General features: G+C 35.3%; 1 protein-coding gene across 1 annotated transcript in view; it reads left to right on the top strand.

The window, feature by feature from the left end:
• The window catches only part of REC114 (REC114 meiotic recombination protein), a 105894-nt gene that overhangs the window by 11793 nt on the left and 73947 nt on the right, over positions 1-20154 (top strand). The window contains exon 2 of the mRNA XM_007478123.2: positions 12707-12796. Coding sequence (XP_007478185.1) covers positions 12707-12796 — 90 coding nt within the window. The remainder of the gene's footprint in view (positions 1-12706; positions 12797-20154) is intronic.

Consider the following 20154-nt stretch of genomic DNA (forward strand, 5'->3'; position numbering starts at 1 on the left):
TAATGAGAAAAGGGCTAGACCAGTGTAGGCCAGCATGAGCCAGCCTAGGCTGAAAACCCTAAGCGAGAGATCAGTCAGTCTTTTATCAACTCACCACAAGATTTGTCCCAAGCAAGATTCTAGTGTTCAGAGAGACACCAGTTCAGCTTCAGCTAGCTCAATCAAGTTCAGCCATTAAGCCCTTCAAGGCAGCTTTGGCCAGCTGCCTCCTCCAATTCAGCTTTTCCTAGCTGAATCTCCAGAGACCGCTTTCTGACCTCCTTTTAAAGGAAATTTTCTCCTATGTCACCTCCCCTAAGTTCTCACATCTTACCAGTCACAGTAGAAGTTTTCCAAAGGACTGACCATTCTTAATTCACACCTGAGTAGACTAAACTTTTGATTAAGTTCACACCTGAGTAGACTAAAATCTCTGAGTAAGTTCTCACCTCTTTGCTCCTTGTAAGTTTACAAGTTGCCTGACCTTTATAGGTACTTAGCACCCTTTTGTATTAGATCTAAAAATAGGCACAGCTTAAGGTCTTTTGCCTTACTATAAGTATAGGTTAAGTACTTTTCATTGTTTAGCAAGGAGTTTACAAATTTATCTTCCCCTAAAGTATGCTTAAGTATGGGTGGAGTAGAGTTCCCACATTCCTGATCTAAGTCCCTTTATTGTTTAAATGGGGAATGGTCTTAACCAAGTGTTCTGAAGTAGGGTCTGAGAATTTTTAGGATTCACACAGCCAAGAGCACAGGCCAGGAGAATATTAAAACTCATCTTTCCTTATATCATACCACCTTTGAAGAACTGAAATTTTATAGATTCCCCAGAATTAGTTCTAAAGGCAGCTGCACAAAGAACCTGAAGCTTGGAACAGTGCTCCTTCACTTACAGGTACAGAGCCCAACATTAACAGTTGTTAGGGGAGGGGGACTAAAAAAAAAAAGCCTAGAAAATGGGCAAAGAACAAAAAAAGAAACTCACTATAGAAAGTTATTTTGGTGTTAGGGAAGACCAAAAATTCAGAAAACAAAGTCAATACCGCTGCATCCAAAGTCTCTTAAGAAAAAATATGAATTGCTTCCAAGCCCCAAAAAGAATTAATGGAGGAGTTCAAAAATAATTTTTAAAAATCACATAAAAAAGGTAGAAGAAAAATTGGAAAAAGAAATGAAAGAGATACAGGAAAATTATTGGGGGGGGGGAATCAACAGCTTGGTAAAGGAGGCAAAAAAATAAACTGAACATATTAATACTTTAGCCACAGTTTCTTCATTGGTAAAATGAAAGGTAAGAATAAATTGTCTCTGAGGTGCTTTCTCACTGCTCTGTGAAGTTCCTTGAAGTATGGCATTTAGTGATTTTATAATTCTACATAATTTTCACCCTTGTAATTAAACTCCTCATCCAAAAGCCAAAAAGAAAGAGTATATTTCTGTAGTCTGTAGTTGACACTTAGAAACCACTTTCCCATACAAATAATATTTTAAATGGTGATTAAGTACCCAGGATTTCAAACACATCTGTTTAACCTGTAATGTACTTGAAATACATCCTAGTAATGACATTTCAACTTTCAGCTATATTTAACCACCCTTTTAATGGTGTTTCTATGGGAAATCAACTCTAAACAATTGACTTAAAATAACTTCCATTTGTTCATAAGTTGGAGATGACCTGTAGTTTTCTTCTTTACTGCTTAAATCTATAACTAAATTTCATTCAGTGACAAACGAGTTTTTCCCAGGAGGGATTATGGCAAATAGAGTTTAGTATCTTTTAGCAAAAATAAATTGCTAAATGCGGAAAGGTTTTTAATGTGTCCCTAGAGGAAAAACAGTAATATAAAAGATTCTTACTTGACTTAGTACTAATAAGACTAGTTTGAAGATAAAAGAACTGCCATTTAAATACAAAAAAACAATTTTGTGTGATATTTCATCAGTGTGTATGATGTCACCATCAACTCCTACAAGCAGTTTTAGTCATTGCAACTTTTGTCTGTCATTTGTTTCATCATTAAAAGAGATAAGATTTGTAAAGAACTTAGCACAGAGACTAGACATAATTAAGCATTATTTATGTACTAGTTATTATTGTTGTTGTTATACCTAATAATAATAAACAAGGAAGTTGACTAAAATGGTGAGGGGCTTTTGAATTCAGGGTAAGATTAAAGGAACTAGAGTTGTTTAGTTTGAAGAAGAAAATTCCTACTTGGAGTTTATAGTTGCAATTTATTATTTGGAAGGTTGTCGTATGAAAGATGGATTAGATTTCTGCTGCACAGCCTCATAGGGGCAGAATTTGAAACATTAGGTGAAACTTTCAGAGTTGAAAATTAGATTTGACATAAGGAACAGCTTCCTAACAATTAGAACTACATAAAAGTGAAATGAGTTGCCCTGGAGGAATACCCTCCTTACTATAAGTCTTCATTTAAAGGCTGAATGACCATTTGGGTGGCATAGAAGGGACTCCAATACAGGAACAAATTGAACTATATGTTTTCTGGGGTTTTTTCTATGTAGATTTTTGGATAAGTATCAAATTCCCTGTGATGGTAGTAATAGATGGTGCAGAAATTAGGAAAACCAAAGAGTTTTACAGCTAGAAAGAAGAACTATTCTTTTGGTTTAGGAATTGTCTAGACATTCTTAGTTTAAAGGATAAAGGAATAGAATTTTTATTCTTCAGTGGAGAAACAGAATGGACATGATTGAGAGATTCAAAGATATGGGATCCAACAACACTAATCAGTCATTCTTTCCTTTAATCCAAATACATACTGCTTTAAATTTATTCTTTGGTTTATTATATAAAGATGTATTTAGGCTAAAAGGAAAGTTTTTTTTTTAACCAAATACTATCTATTTATGATTGTTAATTGAGGTGATTAAGTCAAATACTGTTTGTTGCATTGAAAAAGATAGGATAATTTCATGACCAGTAATCACATTCATAGGTATTAGGTATGAATGTTAAAATTAGGGTTAATCAAATCTTATGTTTTGATAATTGTAGTAGAGTTCTAGAATGTTGGGGGGGGGTTCCCTTTACCAATTTTATCTGGGGGAATTTAAAAATCAACTTGCTTGCTTTCCTGTAAAACATCATGAAAATAAAATCATGGACTTGACTGTCTGAAGGATAAGACCACTTTTCATTAGTGTGATTTAATCTGTAGATTTATTGAAATAATTTACAAGAGCTTCCTCAGCTATTTAGTAGTGAAGCAGCCGATGACCTACTTGAGATTTTTGCGCACTTCAGGATTTTGTTGTGCAAAATTTGGTAATTTGAATCAATGTAAAAATTGTAACCTTGTTTGAGGAGCTTAAGAATTTGAATTTATATGGTATTTTTCATCTATAAAGATTTTCAGAAATATATTTTATCCTTAGAAAACTAGAAAATGAATAAAACTTAGTCTGTGTTCAAATCCTGCCCCTGATAATCCTTATGTGGATTTGATTCAGTCACTTAACTGGTAGTTCCAAAGCTATGGTCCTATAAAATGTATTTTTGCCTTAATATGAAAATGCTAATAATTTAGTCATTTATGAAAATATATTCATGTTAAGTAAATTTGAAATATTTTTGTTTAAAGTTACATATGTGTTATATATACTTTTCTGGCTTTTCTCCATTTCTCTTACAGTACTATAGAGCAGAAATGTCAGATATTTCTGAATCAGATTAAAATGTAATTGGGAAATATTTAACAAAGTAAATAAAAATACAATAGAACATAGATAATATGCTCTGGTGGACATACATGTGAGTAGGAAATCCTAGCACCAAATGTGAAGGGTAGCACAGTGTTTTATGAGGTGTGGCTATCTTTCAAAAATACTTGATATTTTTAGCATCAGCATAAGTTACTGCTGAAAAGCCAGTTTGTGATATTTCATGTCTTTGAAAAGCATATGTTAGCTATGTCAAGATAATTTTAGGGTTGTGACTTAAAATCTAGATTTAATTGGTCGCCGGGGAAAATTCCAAATAAAATACCCAAGTTAGTCTGAAAATTTATGGTAATTTAATTAATATAGAGGGAAGAAATTTAAGGAGAAGGAGGGAAGAGGATATAGGATTCCTCCTACCTGGCCTGTGCCAGGGGGAGTTTTAAAATTCCCGCCTCTAGGTCTCTGAAGAAGATTAGAGGCTTCTAAGGGGATAAAGTTGGAAAAGTAAAGGAGGAAACAGCCAGAAACTCACCACTGAACTGGACAAATAGCTTGTAGCCATGCTAAGATGCCGGAAGGCTCAGCACGCTGCTCTCAGGTAACTCTCCACCACTAATAAGGTGCCAGAGAGAGCAAAAATCCCCAATATATAGACCTTTCACCCTCATGTCTCCTCCTCTAAATTTTCATGTCTACCAATCATATCAAAGGCTTTTCTCCAGGACTGCCTATACTTTTAGTTCTCATCTTCTTTGATTAGATTATATCTTTAGAGTTACTTAACACTTATTTGTTAAGTTCACCTTTTGGGAGTTACTTGACCTTTTTGTAGTTAATTTAACCTTTATAGCTACTTAATACCTTTTTGTATTAAGATCTAAAAATAGACTTAGCTTAAAGTTCTAGCTTCACTATAAGGTGAGAATTAAGTACCTTCATTGCTCAATCAGGAGATTACAACTTTAACTTCCCCGAATGTACGGTCTAAGTAGGGTGGAGTAATTTTGAGTTCCCAAGACATTCCTGATTTTGTTAAACTAAGTATCTTCATTGTTACAAATAGGAAATAGCTAAATCCAATCTTCACAGCTATCATAAAACTTGCTACAGTTTTATTTATTTATTTATTTATTTTTCACTTTTAAACATTATTTTTATTTGGTCAATTTCAAACATTATTCATTGGATACAAAAATCATTTTATTTTCCTCCCTCCCCTCCCACTACCCCTCCCATAGCTGACACACTATTCCACTGGGTATCACATGTGTCCTTGATCCGAACCCATTTCCATGTTGTTGGTATTTGCACTAGGATGTTCACTTAGAGTCTACATCCCCAGTCATATCCCCTCGGCCCCTGTAGTCAAGCAATTGCCTTTCCTCGGTGTTTTTACTCCCACAGTTTGTCCTCTGCTTGTGGATGGTGTTTTTTCTCATAGATCCCTGCACATTGTTCAGGGACATTACACTGCCACTAATGGAGAAGTCCATTACGTTCGATTGTACCACAGTGTATCAGTCTCAGTGTACAATGTTTTCCTGGTTCTGCTCCTCTCGCTCTACATCACTTCCTGGAGGTTGTTCCAGTCCCCATGGAATTCTTCCACTTTATTATTCCTTTTAGCACAATAGTATTCCATCACCAACATATACCACAATTTGTTCAGCCATTCCCCAATTGAAGGGCATCACTTGCTACAGTTTTAATCAAGTATTTTCTACATGTCAGATGCTATGCTGGGTACTAGAGAGAGGTGTATAAATGAAATAATGTTCATGGGACACACACACACACACACACACACACACACACACACACATACGTCTCCTCCCTGATAAAGGTTCTGGCTTTTACCTAAAAGGATGGATGGAAGGCTAGATATAGCCCTTATATATAAATAAAGTCTTTGGGAAAGAAAACGGCATTTATGACATTAATATTATTTGAATTAATACAAATATATACAAAATAGTGAATGCCAGTTATTTTATGCATTAGTGTGCATTAGCAGTAGGGAGAAGGTGGGTGGTGGTAACCAACAAGCATTGGGTACTTCTCCCTGCCAGGCACTGTGTGAGGTGCTACAGTATGGAGCAGTGCTAGACTGGGAATGCCAGCATTTAGGTTTACTTTCTAACACTGCCACGTACTACACTACCTTGTGTGACCTTACACACTTCCTGTCTCTGCATATCAGTTTCCTTATAAGTGAAGGGGTTGGTCTAACAGACCTCTGAAGTCTTTTCTAACTCTAAAACTATAATAATATGATTATAGCTGAGGCTGAAGATAAATGTGAAGGAAAACAAAGGGGCTCTTGCCCTCTAGGAACTTGTATTCTGTCAGAGGAAATCACAGGTACAGTAGGATTATTACATACAAAATAGAGAGATGATAATTTCCTCAGTGAGGAGTTTGGGAATCTGGATAAGACTCATGTCTTGAAGGAAGCTTGGGGATTTAAGGGGGGAAAGGGAGGAAGAGGGAGCATATTCCAGGTATAGAAGATAACTCAAGAAAAAATAGATATTATAAATGGCATAAATAATCTGTTTGAAGAAAAGGTAGGAGGCTTAAATAGGTAGGTTGGAGCCAGGTTGTGAAAGGCTTTAAAATGACAAAGGAGTTTGTATTTTATTCTAGAGGTAATTGGAAGCCACTTAAACTTACCAGGCTGTCAAATAACAATCGGACTTGTTCTTTAGGAATATCAATTTGGCAGCTGTATGGCTTATTAATTGGAAATGTAAAGGAGGAAACTCTAATAAGGTAGTTATTGCAATAGTCCAGGAAAGAATTAATGATGGCTCGAATTAGCATGATGGTCATTTGAAAAGAAATATGAATGCAAGAGATATTGAGATATTCTGGGATAGGGACTTTTAACTTGGGATTCATGGACCCCATAGATTTCAGAAAATCCATGAACTTGGGGCTTTTAATATTTTGATAATTATTTCAATATATTTGCTTTCCTTTATGATCTTTTATTTCATGTATTTACAAATATTCTGAAAAGAGGTTCATAGATTTCACAGACTGCAAAAGGAACCATGAGAAAAAAAAGTATTCTAGAAACATGGGAAAAGAAACTCAATTCCACTAGCACATTTTATGTATAACTAACCTTTAACTAATAGTAAGGTAGTAAGTAGAAAACTTTATAGTTAGTATAAAAATGTAATAACACTGTGTTTTCTTCATTAAGTAGCATGTCTTGAAATTAGGGATATTAAATGTTAACAGCTATCAAGGGTATCAGAAAACACAGAAACAAGGGATACTTTTAATATCAGTTTTTAATAGATAAACATTTAATGCCAAAAATTTCAACTTGTCATGACATCTAAAAAGATGTGGTGCATTGATTATAGAGCTAGTCTCAGAGCCAGGAAGACCTGAGTTCAAGACACATAGTGGCCACCCTGGGCAATCAGCATAAAGAGTTTTCTCAATCTGAGAGGTTCCTGAACCAACAAATGAAACCACAGATCCAATCATTACCACTATCATGGTAAGGATTGAGTAAATTTTTGGTGTTAAATCAATGAAAACTTCAAGGCCCTGGTGGATAAGGAGATAAAGGTAAAGAAATTTTCAAATATTAGAGATAATTATCTAGGCCTAAGTTGGGTAGTCTGAGCCATTAAGGTTTTCATTGTAATAATGGAACCTTAATAATTACTCTCCATTATTTGAACAGTGACAAAAATCTTTTTGTAGCTTTTGTTCTCCTGATCTTGCCCAGAGTTATATGCTCTCTAGTACTTCATGCTTGATTGCAGAGGCCCTTGATCTAAGTCCTGATTTAGGGTATTATGGATTTTTCTAATGTCTTACTTGTGTCACTGTTTTAGAAAATAAGGGTAAGAGAAGGATACCATGAAAAAAATTATACTCCTTTCTAACTTCTTAGCATAGTTATAAACTTTTTAAAATTGTTTATCTAAAAAGTGTCTTTAAATATATCAGTTCCATTTTTGAATGCAAAATTTTGCCTTTATTAAAAACTTTTTTAAAAACAGCAAGTACTTCATTATTGCAGATATATTTTATACAAAATGTGTTTCTGTGGAGAGTTAAATGTAGTTTTAAATTGGGCTGTTCTTACACAGATTTTTGACATTAAAAATATTTTACATGAGTCAGTGTAGCATAAACAGAAGTTTTGTAATTCTTTGATGATCATCTACTATTTTTTTTTAATTGCCAATCATGGTAGCACACATCTATAATCCCAAGTATTAGGGAACCTCAGGCTGGCAGATCTTTTGAGCTCAGGAGTCTGAGCCACAGTGGACCATACCAATGAGATGTTTGTACTATTTAACATTAGTATGGTGAAATCTTGGGGCATTCATGATCGCAGGTCAAAGCAACAGCAAAAATGGGCCTAATTAAAAGAGAAACAAGGAAACCATATTTTGCCGAAAGTTGTCATAAATAATGAATTAATATTAATACTAGGCATATAGTCACCAGAGCTGGTTCGATATTAGGAAAACTATAATTGGTCAAATTAATAACAGAAACAACAAAAATCATGATTATATTAATTAGTGTCCAAGCTTTTCACAAAATATAACACCAATTTCTATAAAGAACTCTAGAAAGCATAAGAATAAATGGAGGTTTCCTTAATGTGGAAGTAGCCTCTAAAACCAAATGTCAACATCGTCTGTAAAGCAGATAAACTAGACAGATGCAAATATATAATTTTTGGACATAACTAATGTGAGAATTTGTTTTGCTTGACTTAAGCTCCAAGCTTTTACTCTGGCTCCCCATACTTGAAACACTCTCCATTTCTGCTTTTACTACTGACCTCCCTGACTTCCATTAAGTCCCAAGTAAAAATCCCACCTTCTGTAGGAAGCCTTCCTTAACCCCTCTTAATTTCAATGCTTTCCCTTTAAAAAATAAATTCCTGTTACTTTTATGTAGTTTGCTTTGTATTGGTTTGTATGTTGTTCCTCTCCTTAGATTGTAAATTCCTTGAGATTGTGGCCTATCTGTTGCCTCTTTTTGTATTCCTAGTGCTTAGCATAGTACTTGGTACATAATACATACTTAGTAAATGTTTATTTAATGATTTGTAATGGCTTTTGTTTTTCTTGCTTTTTCAAAAGGGGAAGTGGGACAGAGAATTTGGAGCTGAAAGTAAAATTGAATTTTTTAAAAGATATGGTAGTTGAAAAGATATGGTAGATAAGGTAGAAAATCCTTGGGTATTGGTAAAAAAAATTTAGACAAAGGTTCAGCAATGTTGCATGTTTCATAGCAAACTCACAGAAATTGAACAGCATTTTTACATAACAAAAAATCCAAGAAACATCACAAAGGAAAATTATTCAAAATTTACAAAATTCACAAAGTATTTTGGCTTAATTTACCAGAACATGTGTAGTACTTGAATATATTCTATTATAAAATGTTTCTTAAAGAAATAAACAACTTAAATAACTGGATGAATATTCAGTGTTCATGGCAGGACTAGGTCAACATAATAAAAATAATACTACTACCAAAGTTAGTTTATAGTTTTAATGCTATACCAACCAGATGATAAAAGGGATATTTTATAGAACTAGTTAAAAGAATAAAATTTATTTGTAGGAACAAAAGATATATAAAGTATCAAGGGAAATGGTGGGAAAAGTTATGAACAAAGGATGACTTACACTTCTAGACCTTAAAATTATAATATACATTTATAATCTTCAAATTTATTTGATATTTTTTAAAGTATTTTCAAATCAAATAAGAAATCATTTTTATAATAAAACTATTAATGGAACAGACTATTCTAGGAAGACTAAAAAAAAATGGAACTTGATCCAGCATTTGATAATCCTGAAACTATAAATGATTTAGGAAGGAATGCCCTATTTGATAAGAACTATCCGGAAAACTGGAAAGTATCCTGGAAAAAATTAGACTTAGACCACAAGTAACAATTTATTTCAAAATACATTCAAATTGTATATGTGACCTACATAGTAAAAAAAATTACCATAAAAACATTAGAAAAGGAATAGATCATATGCTTCCCACCTATGGAAAGGCTAGGAATGCATTAGGAGAAGGGGTAAAGAAGAGGTAGAATAGGGTAAATTATCACACATAAAAGAGGTGCAAAAAAACTTTTACAGTATAGGGGAATATGGGTGAGTTTGGGCTTGAAATTTTATAATCATCAGAATTGGCTCAGAGGGAAAAACAAATATACTCAATTGGGTATACAGAAAAGTAGGAGTGGGGAGGGAATAAGAGAAAGGTGAGGCTGTTAGAGGACAAATTGGGAGAGGCAGTGGTCAGAAGCAAAACACTTGCGGATGGACAGAGTGAAAGGAAGAGAGAGTAGGATAAATGGGGAAAACAGGATGGAAGACAATATACAGTATTCATAATGGTGAAAAAAATTTAAACAAGTATCTAATAAAGGCTTCATTTCTCAAATATATAGAGAAATGAGTCCAAGGTATAAGAACACAAATCTTTCCCCAATTAAGTAATGGTCAAAGGATATGAACATGCAATTTAAAAAATAATCAAAGCTTTTTAAAAAATGCTCAAAATCACTATTAAATAGAGAAATGTAAATTAAAGCAACTTTGAGGTACCACCTCACACCTATCAGATTGACTATCATAACAGAAAAGGAAAATTACAAAGGTTGAAGGAGATGTGGGAAAATTGAGATGCTAATGTACTATTAGAAGAACTGTGAACTAATTAAATAATTCTGGACAGTTTGGATCTATGCCCAAAGGACTATAAAACCACATATACCAACCAACAATACTTTTAGTAGATCTATATGCCAAAGAGCTGGAAGGAAGGAAAGAAAGAATTTATGTATACAAAAAATATTTATAGCAATTTTTTTTGTGATGGCAAAGAGTTGGAATGTGAGGGGATACCCATCAACGGGAGTGTGACCCTATAAGTTGTAGTATATGATTGTAATGGAATACTATTGTGTTATAAGAATTGATGAGTAGGATGATTTCAGAAAACCCTGGAAAAGCTTACATGAACTGACAAAGAATGAAGTAAGCATGGGAAGAACATTGTACATAGTAAAAGCAATATTGTATAATGAAAATTATAAATAACAGCAATACAATTCCAATGGACTCATGATAAAAATGCCTTCTGCTTTGAGATAAATTACTGCTGGAGTCTGAATCTAGACCAAAGCATACTATATTTCACGTTCTTTATTTTTTTTTTGTTTTCTTCTACAAAAGAATTAAAAATAATATTTAACAACACTTTTGTTTCATGTGATTACACATGTAAAATCTGTGTCAGATTGCTTGCCATCCTAGCAAGTGATCAGGTTGGAAGGAGGGAGAGAATTCAGGACTCAATTTAAAAAAAATGTTAAAAATTGTTTTACGTATAATTGGAGGAAAATAAAATATCAAATTCAAGAAAAACAATTGAGAAAAATCTAAAATTTTCTTATACATGCTTGTCATTATAAAATAAACAACAGAAACAATTTACACATATATATACATATTTGATAATTTATTTTTCATGTACTATATTATTTCAGGGCTCTGAATTAAAAAGGTCCCAATCAATTTCTACACATTAAAGATAATTTCTGTGTATTCCTGTATCTGGGTTCTGGGTCAGAGATTCTATCCAATCTACTGATTTTTTTATTTTTCTTTGTCTTTAGGAATGTGTTCCTTTCATAAAGTCTGGCTAACCAGGAATGTTTTATAATGATTCTTTTCCTGTGTACATGAACTTCATGACATGGCAGTGGGGAAGGGCTGAGAGTTTGATAGACCACCTTCTAATTAAGTGTTTACCAATTAGAGATGCTTGAGATGTTCAGGGGAGGGTCTTGAATAATGAGCTCCCAAAAGTGTATATAGGTGTTTGATCTAGACCTATCAATGTTTTTGGTCATGATGCTGGCTAAATAATAAACTGATATTCTTATTGAAAAATAAGGCTCTCAAGGTAATTTTAATAATGTGTTTCTCTCTGTATAATAACCAAAATATATTTCTCTGTAGAGAAATGGTTAAAAGTTGTTTGTCATTGTTCAGTTGTGTCCAACTCTTTGTGACCCTATTTAGGATTTTCTTGGGTAAAGATACTAGAGTTGTTTGCCATTTCCTTCTACAGCTTATTTTACAAATGAAGAAACTGAGGTAAATAAGGTTAACTGACTTGCCCAAGGTCACATAGCTGGGAAGTTTCTGAGACCAGATTTGAACTCAGAAAGATGAGTCTTCCTGACTCCTGCCCTGGCATTTATCCACTGCCCCCAGTTATAGTTTATGAGTGAACAGTTCTCAAAAGAAGACTTGTAAACAGTTAATACCTAATTGCTCTCCACACAGAACCTCAGGGCTTTCTTTATGTCCGTGACCCAGAAATTCCTTTTCCTAGAAGCTTAGAGCAACTTCAGCCTTCTCAAATTGGAAGTACCCTCCATCTTTATGGTCTCTCCTGCTTCAATGAATTCTCCTATTTAAGGAGGACATCCATACCAATTGTGTCTCATTTCTTCTCCAAGCTAAACTGTGGATATTCTCTACCAGGCTTTTACACTAGATACTTTCTTTTCTCCAATCTCTCACTTTTAAGCTTCCTTTTATATGTTGTCTTTCCCCATTACAATGTAAGCAGCTTGAGGGCAAGGCTTGCTCTTTTAATTTTGCTGATTTTTTCTCTTCTTCCTTTTTAAAAAAGTTTTTATATTTACTTTCTCTAAGAGAGACAAGGAGAAATTTAGGGGGAGATCAAGGCAATTTACAAACAAATAAGCTTTTTAAAAAAAGTTCATTATTGAACAATTCTGGATCTTTTTAAATGGTAAGAAAAAGATACGGGCTTTAGGTAATAACCCTTAGATATTTGAGAGTCTTATACTGTGCTTGAAAAAAGATAGCCATTCATGATCAGACATACACAAAGAAAAACAATGTGGGCATTTTTCATGATACTAGCATTTGGCTGATATAATGTTCTTTTACGGTTTTCTCTCTCTTTTTTATAGGTATTTGAGTCTAATGATAAATATGGTGCTCTTGTTCTAACCATAGTTGTATCAGGTCATTTCTTCATTTCCCAAGGACAGACCTTACTGGTAAGTTTATCTTATGATAAGCACACATACCTTTAAGCTATGTTTTCATCAATCTTACTTTTTTAAATGTATTCAACATGCTTCACAAACTTGTAAAGCACTATCTAGATCAGCCTTGTAGTAGTAGTTATTTTATCAGAAGAGAGGCCTGATCTATGATTTTACGGGTATGAAGAACTCCAAATACTAAAGACAGGGTGGCATGTTCTCTGAAACTTGTAAAAGTTGTAAAGAGCACTGAGAAGTGACTTCAGTAGTCTTATATCCAAGTATGTGTTAGAGGCAGCACTTGAACACAGTCTTTTTGGTTCTAAATCTGGCCCTCTGCCTACTGTGCCTCACTGCCTCTGTTATTACTATTGTTATTGTTGTAAAATTATTTTCATCTTATTCAGTGGAGTTCAGATAGCTTCCTGGGACAAGTCAGTATGTTTTTTTCACAATTTTTATTTACATCTAATCTTCTGTGGATAAAATAACTACTTATTATAGTTGAATGAAAAGATTAATATTTAAGCCCTGTTCCAGGCTCCCAGGAATCATCATTGGTAAAATTCCAATAGTAGATAGTGGATGGGATGAGGGGAATAATATGTACCTTAGTTTGTTTCTCTATGCTTTGGTTTCAATACAGGTTAGTTAGTTGGTGGATTTTTTTGCAGGATATTTTTAGGCCTTTTTTTTAAAAACACTTTCTGTCTTAGAGTCAATACTGCTATTGGTTCCAAGGCTGAAGAGCAGCAAGGGCTAGGCAATGGGGGTTAAGTGACTTGTCCAGGGTCACACAGCTAGGAGGTGTCTGAGGGCAGATTTGAACCCAGGACCTCCTACCTCTAGGCATAGTTCTCAATCCATTGAGCCACCCAGCTGCCCCAAAAATCTAAGTGCCCAATATGGGGCTTAAACCCATGACCCTGAGAATAAGAATCTCCTGCTCTACCAACTGAGCTAGCAGGCCTTTAGATCTTAAATGTAGCATGGAACTTGTCTTTTTGCCAGTTCTTAAAAGGTAGTGATCTTTTCATATGTAATTTTAGCCACCAGGTTGTTTCTTGCCAGGTGTTACTCAGTTACTATGTTGTTGTAGCATACAGTGATGCAGTGCCTTCCTTACCTAATTTGCAGTGCTCGTTGAGTCTGGGCTACCTAGGGATAATTCTTCTGTAATTTCCTGTAGGAGGAACCTGATTGTAAATAGCCATCATAAACGCCTGCAATTGTTTAGAATAATGTCTATTCCAAAAGTGTTTATGTAGGGATGCATTGTGGGAAGATGGTGGAGTAGGGCAGGAAGCTTTCTTCGCTTCCTAATTAACTTTCCTCCCCCAAACAACCAAAAGCAACCCATAGAATCAAAGCTAAAAGTGGCCAAAACAGGCAGGAATCAGGAGTGAAGATGAACAATCTGGGAAAACTAGAGAAGAAGGTTTCTGACTTCCCTGGTCACACTGCTATAAGCCCAGGGGCAAGGAATGGAGCACCCAGAGTAGAATCCACAAAGTAACCCCTGGGGACAGGATTAGAACCTCAGCCTTTTTGCCTGCATCCCCAAGGATAACACTGGAATCCCCAGGCAGAGAGCCCTCTGTTTGTTGTGACCTTGGCTCCAGAAACTATCACTGGCCTACAACTGGGGATTGAAGGAGTGGGCACTATGGAGTCTCCCAGAACGGGACCCTTAGGATAGAAGTTCAGGCGTTACTGCTAGTGAAGGAGGGAATTTGGAGAGCCAAGGAATGTGGACTGGACACCTTCTCTGTCCTGGGCCGTAACAGTAGGAGAGGAGGAGTAAGAAGGATCATGTACTGGTGAATATGGTGACTTATAGCTCCCTGGTTGCTACTACAGAGCGAGGCATATTGGCTGTGTTTCAGTAGTGAACTGAACTGCCCACAGGCTCTGCTTGGAGCACCTGAGGGCAATTATGTCCTGGGGATTGAAGAGGGAAGGACCCAGAATTACACCAGTCCCTGTACTATAAAAATTGAAAAAACTAAACAGGAATCTGGTAAAAACAAACAGAAAAATCCTGAAATCTAAGTTAACATACCCCAGCATAATGGGAACTCTGAGAGTCCAGTAAAAAGCCAATAATTGAATCTATTGGCCTGGCCACTAAAATTAAAAACAAATAAATAAAAATGAGCAAGCAAAGAAAAAATTAATAGTTATTATGGGGATAGAAAAGATCATGGCTCAAACTCAAGAGGATAGTGAAGTAAAAACACCTATTTCAGAAACAGAAAAGAAATACAATAAATGGCCATCAGCACTAAAAATGCCTTTGGAAGATCTTTTAAAAGACCTCAAAAAACAAATGAGAGAGGTTAAGGAAAAATTGGAGGAAAAAATAAGAGCAATTCAAGACAATCAAGATAATTATGAAAGAATGATCATCCAAATGGAAAAAAGATCCAGATCACAGAAGAAAAAATGCATTAGGAATTATAACTGGACAAGGAGAAGCTAACAGTTTCCTAAGAATGGAAGAAACAATAAGGCAAAATAAAAAAGTGAAATAAAAAAGAATATGGAACATCTCACAAAAACAACTGACCTGGAAAATAGATCAAGGAAAATATAAGAGTAGTTGGACTCCTAGAAAGTTATGATCAGAAAATGAGTGTAGGCATCATACTCCAAGAAATCATCAAGGAAAACTGCCCACAAATTCTAGAATCAGAGGGTAAAATAGAAATTGAAAGAATCCACTGATCACCTCAAGATCCTGTAAAGATTAAAATTTAGGGGATACTGAGGCAGGTAGAAATTAGTTTCTCTCTGTAAGGAGTATTATATTTTTATGAGATTTATTAAAAGTTAAGGATTAAAGAAAATACAGGATAAGAAAAACGTGCCTAGGCCAGAGAGGCCTAGACAAGACCTTACCTACATTATGGAAAGAGCCACGTCTGCCCCAAAATGGAAGTCCAAAAGACAGCCCAAAGCTTTTGCAATCAGGTTAAATACCTTCTCGATCTCAGCCCAGGTGAGATTACAAAGCATTTTGGGGAAGTGGAGCAAAGAATTGTGGGGATTGAAATCCAGAGTTCAAGTCCAATTTTACAATCCAAAGATGAAAATGAATACCATTACTAAGTTCCATAGTCCACAGTTTAAGGATACTACAAGCAAAAAGAAAATCTATTTTAAATACTCTAGAACTACAATTAGAATAACACCAAATCTAGCAGTCACAACATTAAAAGAACACTAGACAGGAAACACATTTTTGTAGAGCAAAAGAACTGGGATTATAATCAAGAATAATATGTTCAGGAAAGATGAGCATAATTACAAAAAATTGAACATTCAGCAAACTAAACGAGTTTCAGTTATACCTGGAGGAAAAAACCCAGAATTCAGCAGAAAATTTGATCTACAAGAAAAATAGAAAGGTAATGAAAGACTAATAATAAGTAACCAAAAAGGTAAAATTGTTTGATTTCTGTGTGGAAAAATGCCATCTATGGTCCCTGGGAATGGCATCATTGCATAAGTATTTTGAAGGAGTGTATGTGGATAAAAGACTCAAGATCAAAGTGAATGGAATGGAATGAGCTGAAATGGTAGAGGAATAGACCAAGAGGAGGTGGGGAGGAATGACTATCTGATATGGAGGATGAATGAGTGGAGAAAAGAGGTACAGAGAAAGGAAGGGATGGAAGGCTGATTTTACTAGAGCCCTACTCTCATCAGACCTGGTATAAAGAGAGAACAACATACACAATTAGTAGAGTAAAAATCTTCTTAATGTACAGAGAAACAGGAGGGAAGGGGGATTAAGATAAGGGAGGGAGTGGGGAGGAGAGTACATATTGAGAGGTGAGAAGGTAAGGTGAGGGGAGAGAGGGAGGGACTCTTAGGACAAGATAGAGGAATGATTTTTAGAATCAAACTTATCAAGATGTAGGAGGGCAAGTTTGTGGGGATAAGGAAGAGATTTCTAGAAAGGTGGTTAGAATAAGAATTAAAAGGCAAGAGGGAAGGGACAAGGGGGAGACCTTTGGAAAGGTGGACTAATTTGGAACTAGGAGGGCAAAGGGAGCTTTTTTGGGAAGAGTATGAATTGCAAAAGTATTAGTCAAAGGAAATTGGACTTTTGAAGAGGGATCAATTAGAAAGAAATGAAGAGGGAGACAAGCAGTGAGAAGGAACAGGGTAGATGGAAATGCACATCTAGTTCCCATGACATTGGGTAAAATGGGATGAGTTGACCCGTACGAATAAAATGGATAGCATAAAAGATCAAAAATAGGACCTGACAATGTGTTGTTTACAAGATACATACTGAAAATGAGAGAAATAACATGGAGTGGAGGTGAGGGACTGGAGCAGAATATACTTTGCCACAGCTGATCCAGAAAAGGGAGGGATAGCAGTCATGATCTCTGACTTTGGGGTCTAAAATGTATATAATTGTAAGGGATAAACAGGGTAACTATGTTGGGGGACATTACAATAGATAATGACACATTATCAATATTGGACTTGTATGCACTAAGTGTTCCCTGATTTCTAAAGGAAAAGCTAAATGAGATAATAGAAATAAACAAATAACAACAAAATAGCAAAAGCAGTAGACTTTAATTTTCCCCTCTCAGAACTAGATAAATCTGATTTAAAAAAAAGAATCTAAGAAGATGAATAGAACCTTAGATAAGTTAAATATGACTGCTATTTGGAGAGCTCCCACTCCCACACACACACCTGCATGAATTTAGTAATAGATCTAAGCCTAAACATACACATAATCTAAACATAGTTTCTGGTGGGGTAGCAGTGACTGAGAGCACAAATATTCTTTAAAATTCTTACTTTAATCCTCAGCATACTGTAGAGGTAATCTTGCATCCCTGAGGAGTTGTGACACTGGGTTCCACTGAATATAACCAAGCTGGAAAGATTTGGTTTTGGAGAATAGGGTTCTGATAGCAGACTGTGTCTGCTGCCTCAGGATTAATCTAGCTAAATGTGGTTCTGGTAATGTCTGTTAACTGAGAACCACATGGATTAAAGTGATCACATTAAATGCTGATAGGAATAAGGAGAAACAGGCCTAAAACTACCTTGCTAAAGCAGTTGTGAATTGTCCTTTTATAAAGCAAAATGGAAATATACATTAAGAGCTGCAAAGTTGTTCATGCTCATTGACCTAGGGATCCCATTATGGAGGTTAGGCCTGATGGGCATAATTGAAAGGGTAAAAAGCTGTGTGTGTATGAAAATATTCATAGAAGCTTTTGTTGTAATGACAAAATAACTGGAAATAATACAAATGCAATGAATGGGAGATATGGGTGACTAGATTGTGATATTTGAATGCAATGGATTGTATTGTTAATGGAAATGACAAATATCGGAAATAAAAAAATAAGGGAAACATGAAGAAATGAAAAGAGAAAAAAGGAAAAACAACATACTATGATTACATTTTAAAAATACACAAAAGCAAGAGAAAAATTGTCCATGTAAACCAAATCCAAAGAGAACTCAAAAGCATAGGATGTTTACATTAGCATACATGTATAATTTACGTATTTTAAACAAATTGTAAACAATGTGGAATTTGAGGTTTTGCACATTTTGTAATGCATTGATCTAGCTAAATGTGTTTTGGTGGTGGTGGTGGTGACTAACATGATTTTTTAAAAAGTATTTATATAGGTTTTCAACTTGTCATGTTCCCTAATGAATGTTTGTCAATCATCTTCCTCATTTTTGGTAAGAATGATGGTGGTGGTGATGAGATATGTAACACTGTGATATCGAAATCACTTTAAAAGACTGATATATATTAATTTAAGGTCTCCAAGGAATTCAGCTATGTAATTCCTAAATGAAAACTCAAGTCGGCTGCCAACCTTTTTTATGGTGTTTTAATTACAAATAGGAGGAAGAAAGTATTGGGGGGGGGGAGAGAGAGAGAGAGAGAGAGAGAGAGAGAGATAGAGAGAGAGAGAGAGAGAGAGAGAGAGAGAAGGAAAGAAGGAAATAGGGCTTAAATGCCCACTGTGCTTAGGCTGAGCCAAAGCGGGCCCAAGGCCCTGGATAGCCAAGGCAAAGAAAGAGATCAGTCCCTATCACTCATGTGACCAAAATGGAGAAAACAGTCTGTGGGCTCCTCCAACTCCAAGCACCAGGCTCCAACTGCCTTTCTCCCTCCTCCCAGGAAGTCACGAGAACTCCTGAGCTGTCCTCTACCTCACTTCCTGTGTCTTACATGTGCCAATGGTGGCTCTAGCTTGACCTAGGAATGTCCAGAGGTCTGTCCCCTTTGCACATGTCTGTTGAAGGCCATATTCTCAAATAATTAAATCTTGAGCTTTGCTGCAGCCCTTTCTAAATCCTGTTACATTGAGTAGGGTGGAGATTGTAGTTTCCAAGACCTGATTGTGTCATTCCAAGTATCTCTATTGTTATTGATCAGGAAATAGCCAAATCCCATCCTCTAAAGAATGGTTTGAACAGGGTTGAGTAGTTTTGAAATTCACAATCCCCCCTGAGGCCCAAGGAAGGCTAACCTCTCCGATGGGTCTTGTAAACATACTAGCTATGAAATTACAATAGTTATAGATAAGGGAAAAATAGGAGAGATAGCGAGAGACAGCAAAATCAATGTTTTGCTGGGCACATTGACAAAAGCCAATTAGGGGGCAGTCCCCTTTGGCAGAAGAGTGTACATTCAAAATAAATTCAATCAACCTTCAGTTCAAGCAACCACCCCCCAAGGTTCATTCTTGATCTTGATGTAATGTAGGTTTTCTGGCATCTTTCTGCAACAGTTCATTCTCTGGATTTAGGAGTTAGCAAGCTTCTTCCTTGAAGATCTTTCTCAAACAAACAAAAAAAACCTTTCAAAATCTTGGATTTTTATTAAAATACAATCCTCCCTGAAGTGGGTATTAAAAAAATTCAGTTCAGCTCAGGATGCATTGTGGTGTATGAGTCAGTTATTAAAAGAATTCAAAAACAACAAAAACAAAAATATATAAAGGGAAAAAATATGGAAGAAAGTTAAACGTTTGGGAGAAAGGGAAGAGAAAAAAAAATTCAAAATCAGAATCAAAATACCAAAATCTACGTATAAAATGTTGAGTAAACAAGAATAACTTCATAATGAGCCCTTGTAAAGGTCCAATTTAAAGTAATTTCTATCCCACAAGTCTGTAGGACAGAATGCAGTAATATTTCACTTACCCATTTGCAGCCAAGACTACAGGAAATTGTCATATTATAAGAAGGAAAGGAACTCGAGTTCTATTTTGATAGGGAAGAGTCATTCCCTGGTCTGACTTTTTTCATTCTCAAGGATATAGGGAGCCAGCATGATAGTCAAATTTTTGTACTTGTATGAG

Source organism: Monodelphis domestica, chromosome 1, assembly GCF_027887165.1.
Source record: "Monodelphis domestica isolate mMonDom1 chromosome 1, mMonDom1.pri, whole genome shotgun sequence".
In the NCBI taxonomy this organism is placed as follows: Eukaryota; Metazoa; Chordata; class Mammalia; order Didelphimorphia; family Didelphidae; genus Monodelphis; species Monodelphis domestica.